Source organism: Antennarius striatus, chromosome 18, assembly GCF_040054535.1.
Source record: "Antennarius striatus isolate MH-2024 chromosome 18, ASM4005453v1, whole genome shotgun sequence".
Lineage (NCBI taxonomy): Eukaryota > Metazoa > Chordata > Actinopteri > Lophiiformes > Antennariidae > Antennarius > Antennarius striatus.
Window position 1 is genome coordinate 2,019,561 of NC_090793.1, and position 9,537 is coordinate 2,029,097.

Here is a 9,537-nt window from a genome sequence, read left to right on the forward strand (position 1 = left end):
AATCAGAATTTACTTCCTGAAAATATCTTATTGTCTAGTGTGTGTGTGTGTGTGTGTGTGTGTGTGTGTGTGTGTGTGTGTGTGTGTGTGTGTGTGTGTGTGTGTGTGTGTGTGTTTGTGTGAGTGTGTGTGAGTGTTCCTAGAAGAGAGCGTCTCCTCTGTTGTTTTAATCCAGTTTAATCTGATCCAGGAACAGTTTGGGTTACATAAACCTGATCTGAACGTGTTTAACTGGATTAACCCCCAGAGCAGAATGTGAGATAAACGCAGTGTCCCTGAACACGTCACGGAGAACACACAGGTCGCAGGGGTCACACGCACCTGTTCACCTGCTGGAATCATGAGTCATCAGATTCACCTGCACAAATCATGATTCGTCAGATTTACTTGCTGGAATCATGACTCGTCAGATTCACCTGCTCAACTCATGACTCATCAGATTCACCTGCTCAAATCATGATTCGTCAGATTTACTTGCTGGAATCATGACTCATCGGATTCACCTGCTGGAATCATGACTCGTCAGTTTCACCTGCTGGAATCATGACTCATCAATTTCTCCCACTGGAATCACCTGCTGGAATCATGACTCATCAGATTCACCTGCTGGAATCATGACTCATCAGATTCAGCCGCTAAAATCGTGACTCATCCGGCTGACCTGCTGCAATCATGACTCATCAGATTCACCTGCTCAAATCATGACTCGTCAGATTCACCTGCTCAAATCATGACTCGTCAGCTTCACCTGCTCAAATCATGACTCGTCAGCTTCACCTGCTCAAATCATGACTCTGCAGACTAACCTGCTAGAATCACGATTCACCCGCTGTAATGTCACAAATATCAGGTTCTGCTGTCACGATGATTGTAACAGAAATATTCACTGTTTCGGAATTTTCACAGTTATTCAGAAATATTTAATTTAAACATAAGTTTTGAATATATTAAAAATAAATAAATGAAATTTGGACTAATTGTCACATTTCAGAATTACAGACGGCCCCACCCCGCCTCTGTGATGCGTTTGTGTGGTTGACGTTACTCTCACCGCCGCACAGATGCCGAAACGCTCTGTGTGTGTGTGTGTGTGTGTGTGTGTGTTTCTCTAGCACACACACACACACACACAGATTAGTGACAGCAGGTATTTAAGATGTGTGTGTGTGTGTGTGTGTTTTATCTGGGAACTATGCAGCAGATCTTCAGACAGAGCGACGATCAGCTGGAGGTTTACACCACTGTCTTGTCCCCGCAAGGTGGGTCCGCACACACACACACACACACACACACACACACACACACTGTATTGATGACTTCATATTGATTGGTGGACGTGTTCCCAGCTTGACGCCCGGTGTTTGTGTGTGTGTGTGTGTGTGTCTCCGTCAGTGTGTCGATCCCGAGCGAGACGACCGGACGCAGAGAAGGTAACAGAATTAAAAACGTAATCACATTGATCAGAGGCTGTGATTGATCACCATCAAGCGTGTGCTGGTATTTACTTGTTCTTTCAGGTGAAGTTTAAAACAAAAATTGTGTGACATTTCCAGAGTCGTGTCTGCGTGAATGAATGGAAACGGGTTGTCAATTAAAACGTTTGGTGATCGATCGATAACCTACGGGACATCTTTGTCTAAATCTGCGTTTGAATCCCAAAGACTCTCTGTCTGCTCCTTTTGTTTCTGTTGCCAGGACACAAACCGTTGACTCTGTGATCGACTCGTCACCCCTGGCCTGTTTTCATTCCTCTTGACGAATTATTTTTGTTGTTTTCCGTCGTTTCGTTTGTTCCGGCGCTCCGTGGGTCCCCTTGGATCCCCCCGTGATCGGGGTAAACGGTGTCAGCGATCGGTTGGATGGAATCCAACTCATCCAACCTGGAGGACGACCTCAGCTTCCCATTCATTCTTTTGTGTGTTAATCAGCGTTACATCGACGTGACCTTTGACCTCGGTGTATTTGCAGCTGAGCTGAGCTGACATTTAAAGAGGATTAACGGCGACACTGATAAATCATTGTCACACACACACACACGTCTGGTGATGACATCAGCAGCTTTTATGACACGAGCAGTTTCTATTTAGAACAATTTAATATAATATATAACAGAAAAACAGAATTAACTACATTTCTTAACCTTTTAAAGTCAATATCATTTGATACACTCAAATTTTGACACTTCTATATTTTATCCTGAATATATATATATATATATATATATATATATATATATATATATATATATATATATATATATATATATATATATATATATATATATATAATTTATTTATTTTATTTTTTTAATGTGTATTCATATACACAGCTTATTTTATAAAAATGTGATTTTACTGGCAATTAGCTCATGGTTCAGGCTTTAAAAAGTTACAAATTTAGTTGTAAACCTCCAGAATTCCTTAAAGTTTGCAGTAAATCATTGAAAATCTTCGAATATATTCCAATTCCTGAATATTTTTGATCGATTTATCGTCAGAAATGTCACGTCATGTATTTATAGAGCACTTTTCAAAATAAAAGGTGAGTTTTTCAAATTAAAAGTCACATGAATGCTTGCTGTGTTTTCTGTTTCTCAGGATGAGTGGCTTTAACTTTTTCATTTTCAGGCGGTGGCAGTCAGGCAGTACCGGTCCAGCTGGCCCGAGGATCTGGACCTGAACCGAGGAGACCTGATCCAGGTTCTGTTTAAGAAGGACCAGACCTGGTGGTTTGGACGCCTCGCCAGCGGGGGTGAAGGTTACTTCCCTGCAGCCTGCGTGGAGCCGCTCCAGGTACCGAAGTGGACCAGAACCGGTTTGGAATGATTTTGCATAATTTTAACATTTTGGATTAATAATCTGGATTCTCAAATTAACATATTGACATGTTAGCATGAAGATGCTAAATCTGCCATCATGCTAGAAGCTCTGTGCTGCCTGCAGACATTAGCATGCTATCATGAGCTACGCTTCAAGTGTGTGTTAGCGTGCAGAATACGCAGAAACTTTTCACCTTGAAAACAAAAACCACGACCTTGACCAAAGGTCGTGTCGACGCAGCTAAAGAAAACGCTAGCATGCTCGCGGCTAACGATCAAAGCTTACCACGTTTCTCCATCTTGTGCTGCAGGATGACAATTCCTCCAGCGCCACGCCCATGTCATCACGGAGGGCGTCGCTTCCGGTTGTCGTGATGACAGCTTGCGCCCCCTGTGGCTGCACGAGGCAACTACACCCATCATCGCATTATGTCTTGCTTAGTATATTAGATTTATTAGGATTTAGCCTGATTTGCGTTTCATCAGCAGTTTATTTTTGTTTGTGATGAATTGTGATTTTTATCCTGCAGCGCTCCGAGGCCCCCCAGGCGAGGCAGCACCTGCCGATCGGCGGGGCCCGATGTGACCTCAGGAGATCATCCTCACGGCTCCCCGAGCCTCCTCCACCGGATCCTGGCCAAGACCAGGAGGAAGAGCTGCCCCCACCTCTCTAACCAGCCTCTGGACAGAGGGTCCATTAACCCCACCTTCAAGCCGGACTAGAAAACTCACCGGGATTCAAGACGATCAGAAACGATGTGAGATGTTGTTTCAAACTGATTTTTAATGACATCTTCATATCTACTGACTTCAATAACAATAACAGATCAAACCACAAACCTCTGGTGCCCCCTACAGGTGACTATAATCCCTGTCGGACAAATAAAGTTCCAACTGTGTCGTCAAGTTTAGGTCTGGAGGTCGAAGGTCAAGTTGGTGAGATCTCATCTCATTTTTATGTCATGTCGAAGATGAGAGGTTTGATTCGTCGAGTCAAGTCCAAGTCCAAGACTGTATGGTGAAACACTTTGTGTGGTCCGACGACGGGTGTCTGAATTAATGCCTGACGAATAAAGAATCCAAAGCGTCACATTTTGAACATGCTTTAATTCTACTTTATAGAAATCTCTTAAAAGTTTTGTGCAAAATCATGTTTTCTGTGCTAAAGTACATTTCATTTACTTGGAATAATCTTCCATTTCATCATATATAGAAAATGGAATTAACATTTGGACAAATTGTCCACGGAAAAATAAATGCATATATACATAAATGCATTAAATATGTTTACGCAGCAGTAACAATAATAAAAATCTGCAAAGTAGTTCTGTTCTGTAGTAAAGTTCTAAGAAATATAGAAAACAAATATCATGACAAGCTTTTAGTTAAGAATATTCATTTTTGTTTCCAGTTAAAAAGAGACAAAACAGTTTTAAAACTCCCTGACTTCATTAAAACTGCAAAAAAAAGTTTCAGCATATGTAGAATTTGGATTTAGCAATTGCACAAATCATTCAGATAAAAAAATGCACATATATATAAATGCATTAAATATGTTTACGATGCAGTAGCAATAATAAAAATCTGTCAAGTAGTTCTGTTCTGTAGTAAAGTTATAAGAAATCTAGAAAACAAATTTCATGTCAAGCTTCGTTTCCAGTTAAATGGAGACAAAACAGTTTTAAAACTTATGCACACGCGTAAAAAGAACAGTAAAAAAAAAAAACTTCCGTAAAACAACAGCAAACATTCACGTGTTAAATTACAAAAACGTTTGTTTTGGTTTAGCAAAGTTTAAATTCTTGTTACATAACAGATAAAAGGTAAGAATAAACTGATGGAGTCAACGGAACCATTTCAAAAGCTCTTCATACAGTTAACTCTTCATGAAATTTAAAAATGTTAAATTCATGTAAAATGAATGAAGACTTAAGAAGTTTTGAACGTGAGTAAAATATCAAAGACTCCTCTCGTGGGTCGGCGTCATCAAACCGCTGCTGCTCGTGATGAAGGTGAAGGTGAAGCTAATGAAAGCAGCTCTCTGGAAATAAAAAACAGAGACCTACCTTTAATGAGCAAATACGTGAACACACAGATCTGCGGTCATCATTTGTGTAATCAATGACTTTATTTGTACTTTATACAATATGATAAAATCACAAAACATGTTCTTCACATCCATTTCTTTGTACGTTCTGGCAGTTTTGACCTGCTGTTCTATCTTATTTCATGATATCACTGAAATCTGAGTTCAACATTAACCGGCAGGGAGTACTCAGGATGCCCTTCCATGGTCGCGTTGGAAAGAAATATCATTTTTGAGTCGTGTTATTTGCAAAAATAAACAATAAAATAAAATTCTCAGAAGTTCTCAGTGAATATTTAACCCTCTGAAGCCAAACTAATCATATTTTACTATATTTACTCAGTCTTTCAAGATTTTGATTCTTCTACCTCATGAATTTGAAAAAAAATTTTCCCCTAAAACTTGATGTATTCAATCAGACACATGCGTCTGTATTTTCCATGCAAAAAATTTCTGGATTAAGCCAAAATTATACAAATTAAAGTTCATATGCACAAAATTTATTTTTTTGTTTTTTTGACAAAAATTGTCAAAAGGGTCCATTAGACCTTATTTTTCTAAAAATTAGATATTTCTGCCAATTATTTCATGGTTGAGGGTTTTAAAGGGTTAAAGGTACCTGCCCGGTACCTGGGACATGGACCCGTAAAGTTTTGTTGAAGGCGGACTCACCGGTTGATGCTGGAGGAGGATCAGATCCACGCAGAGCTGCCGTCCATCGGAGTCAACAGACTTTCTGCTTCCTCGAGCAACTCCAGGAGTCCATCGTTGTTCATCTGCCAACAAAAGTCCGACACAGTCAGAATCAGAATAGCCCGACGGGCCTACCCACAGCCAGAGGTCCTCACCTCAAAGGGGTTCTGTGGAACACCCATGCCGTCTGTGTGGTCCTCAGACATCGGACAAAACCAAATGTTGTCCAGGAAGGCTTGGTCCAACGCGGATTTGGATGGTTTCTCTTCATGTTGCTGCTGCATGAAACTGGACTTTCCCTGAGCCCGTGAGTAGGAAATGGACTCTACCTGGTCTTCTAAGAAGAGACTGGGCTCTTTCTTGACTTGTGAGCAGGAACTGGACTCTCTCTGGTCTTCTAAGAAAAAACTGGGCTCTTTCTTGACTTGTGAGCAGGAGCTGGACTCTCCCTGATCTTCTAGGAAGAAACTGGGCTCTTTCTTGACTTGTGAGAAGGAACTGGACTCTCCCTGGACTTGTGTGGTAGGATTGGACTCTCCTGGGCCCTTGAAGATGTAGTTCGGCATACTCCGTCCCTGAGCCTAGTCCACAGGAACAGTGTTGTAGTGTTATAGTGTTAATGACTTGGTGTGTCACTGGGTCCAACCAGTTTTAACCCACAAACGAAATATCAAAACAGTGCACTCAATTTTGCTACTAAATGCTCACTCATCAGTCGCTTCATAAATGGTTTGGGTAAGGGTTAAGGTTAGGGTTAGTCTTAGTTTGGTTTCGGGTTCAGGTTAGGGTTGGGGTTAGTTTGGTTTCGGGTTCAGGTTAGGGTTGGGGTTGGGGTTTGGGTTGGGGTTGGGGTTGGGATTGGGGTTTGGGTTGGAGTTGGGGTTTGGGTTAGGGTTGGGGTTGGGGTTTGGGTTAGAATCTGGATTAGGGTTTGGGTTAGGATCAGACTGGTCATGTGACATCTTCATATCTGGCTGTGTGACTGTGCGTGTGGGTGGTTCTTGTGTATTTGCAGACCACTGAGCTGCTGTTGGACTGTCGACCATCCTCGCGGTCACATTGCTCCGCCCATGGTGGGTTCATGTTCCTGTACCAACAATTGTTCACCTGCAGCACAAACACAAATTTTGGATTGAAGGTGAGCTACATGGATATGGGAACAGTAGGACGACACTTCTATCTGTGCTGATTATCACCTGGCTCTGGATGGTGACCTTCATCGGCGTTGGCATCTGGGGAGCCGACATCAACAACCTTCTCATTTCAGGGGAGAACCTGAACACAAAAGCTTGCATTGACCTCTTCTCTCTGATAAGAACCTGACCTCTGAATTCTGATCTGATTATAAAAGATGAAATTTGTGTCACATTAAGGAAAAAAATACAAAATGTCACTACACTACACTACAGCCTTGTGACTCATTTCATCGATGAATGGCTGAATCTGATGGATAAATGATGCTGAGATATGTTCCACCTTATTGGGGGTAGTTTTGATTGTAACACAGTATAAAAAAAGGAACCATTGTACCTCCAGAAGGAGACAATACACAAGTGAAACACATCGAGGGACTTACTGAGACTCCTGGCTGTTGTTGGGGCAACAGATTTGGTTGGAGGTGACACCTGAAGCCTGGGAACACCCAACGTGGTGCTGGCTGAAGAACTGCAGACAGACAGAGGGACATCGTGAAACTTTAGTCTGGAGATGGACGAGGACAGCTAGCAAAGCAGCGGCATCAAGTCCTCACCTTGGATGGGGAGATGTTCGGACCTCCCTGAGTGTTCCCGCTCCAGGAGGCTTTGTTCTGATGCTGCAGCAGCTTCCCCAGACCTATGACCTTCAAGAACAACAGTTCACACTTATTATTCATCTGATCCGATCTCTCAGTGTCCTGAGCTAAACAACTTAATCTACAACGTTGACAAGAAGACAGAAAGGACTCGGAAGTTCTTGTAGATCTCATCTTACCCTTTAGAAAGGTAAGACGAGTTCCGTTCTGTTTTGTTTATCGTGATTACCTTTAAAAAACATCTTTCAGAAATTAGCTCCCCAATCATTCCCGCAATTAAAAACCGTTCGTTTTACTTACACTTGCTCTCAGCTGCATGGCGGCCGCCATCTCATCCATGCTAGTAGTGGAGTCTGAACTGGATGAGGAAGTTGGGGAAAAGACAGACTGGAGTCTGCTTGAACCCTGACCCATGGGGGGGCAATTGGACTCCTTCATTCTGGACAGACACTCCATCAGCTGGAGGAGGTGACAACAAGTTCATCAACACTGATGTTGTGGTGGATGGCAGATGGGTGTTTGGGTGGATACTGACCTTGACCTTGGTGTTGGCCATGCCTTGGTGTTCTCCGTTTGCAGACTCTTTTTTGGCAGAGGAGACGTTGTGGAGGTATAAGAGCTGTAGGTATTCCTCATTTTCCACCTTCCTCTTCAGGGTGGAGTTCCAGTGGTTCTTGATTGCGTTATCAGTCCTGAGAACGTAAATCCACAGAAGAAGGTTTGAGAAAAACCATATTGCATCAGAAAGTCCCCAATTACAGCACCGGCACGTCCGAGAGGGAACCCAGAACACCTGCCGGGAGGGACTGTTACCTGCCAGGTAGAAGTTTGGCAATGGTGGCCCAGGAGTTTCCCACAATGCTCTGGGCCACATAGATGAAGCTGTCTTCATCGAGCGTCCAGTTGCCCTTCTTCACCACTGGGTTGAGGTGGTTGTGCCAGCGCTCGCGACACTGCTTCCCGTTACGACTCACCAGCCGCTTGGCGATGACGGACCAGTGCTTCATGCCGTACATCTGAGTGAGTCTGATGAGCTGCAAGGGAAGTGACATCACAACGCGTCGCTCGTGGTTAAGTGGTCGCGATTCTACCACGTCAGATTCATTCAAGGGGACAACGTTCACCTTCTCATCCTCCTCCGGAGTCCAGGGACCTTTGACCAGACTCAGGCTGTCCATCTGCTGCCGTTTCTGTCGACCCGGAGAGAGTTAACAGGTAACACCGACAACAGGATATCCGACGCATTTTAGGGTACAGACTGCGAGCCTTTGTCACCATGGTAACGTCACATGGCAGTAATGGATTTATTTCCTTTGTTCTTGGACATCATGGTCAAGGAATCAAATCGGTCCACACAGAGCTGATTCGCTTTCTTGTTATAGTTTCCAATAAATAAATGTAAATAAATTACGTTTGTGTGATTTGAAAGATGCAGAGACACACATTTAAAGAGATCGTGATGTTTTTTAACTTTTCAAACTCGGGGTAATCGTGTGTTTCTTTGTTAGCCTTAGAAGCTAACACTGTTACCTCCGCTTTGGTCCATCTGGGCTTCCCAAGAGTCGATCTGTGTGACCCGCCAAAAGTTCCTTTGTGGCTGCAGCAACAGGAAACAACACAGGATTAGTGCTACAATCCATCAGTTCATCAATCAGTTCCTTAATCAATTCATCAATCGGTTTCATCAATCATTTCATCAATCAATGAACTGATGGAGACTATTCCTGTCAATCTAATTTTGTGTGTTTTAATGTCACCTCTTGTGATACAGGTGTTAGATATGTTACGGGTGTGATACAGGTGTGATACAGGTGTGTTACAGGTGTGCTACAGGTGTGATACAGGTGTGATACAGGTGTGATACAGGTGTGATACAGGTGTGATACAGGTGTGATACAGGTGTGTGACAGTTATCAGCTCTCACTGGGCTTTGCGGCCTCTGGTCTTCATCGCTGCTGCTCGGGGGAAACGCTGCTGCTCGCCGCTCTTCGAGGATCGATCACCTGGTTGTTTAACTTCCAACTGATTAATAAACTGTCGACATCAAAGGTCAAGATCAAAGATCAAATCAAAGAGATTTCAGTTGAAAGGATCAAACTCCCAACAGTCATTAACATAAAATCAACCCCCGCCCCCCCCAGGAGTGAA

General features: G+C 42.9%; 1 protein-coding gene across 1 annotated transcript; it reads left to right on the forward strand.

Annotated features, from left to right (window-relative positions):
- Positions 1 to 1,192: 1,192 nt before the first annotated feature.
- On the forward strand, positions 1,193 to 3,900 carry LOC137612386 (jouberin-like). The gene is made up of 6 exons (XM_068340881.1): positions 1,193 to 1,259; positions 1,393 to 1,430; positions 2,628 to 2,792; positions 3,130 to 3,224; positions 3,349 to 3,576; positions 3,677 to 3,900. The coding sequence occupies exons 1-5, from the start codon at positions 1,193 to 1,195 to the stop codon at positions 3,539 to 3,541; spliced, it is 558 nt and encodes a 185-aa protein (XP_068196982.1). The 3' UTR covers positions 3,542 to 3,576; positions 3,677 to 3,900.
- The last annotated feature ends 5,637 nt before the right edge of the window (positions 3,901 to 9,537 follow it).

Excerpts from the sequence above, each read along its gene's own strand:
- LOC137612386 (XM_068340881.1), top strand. The coding sequence starts at position 1,193 with ATGCAGCAGATCTTCAGACAGAGCGACGATCAGCTGGAGGTTTACACC. Across the intron at positions 1,431-2,627 it reads GACGACCGGACGCAGAGAAG|GCGGTGGCAGTCAGGCAGTA; the intron begins GTAACAGAATTA and ends TTTCATTTTCAG. Across the intron at positions 3,225-3,348 it reads GCCCCCTGTGGCTGCACGAG|CGCTCCGAGGCCCCCCAGGC; the intron begins GCAACTACACCC and ends TTTATCCTGCAG.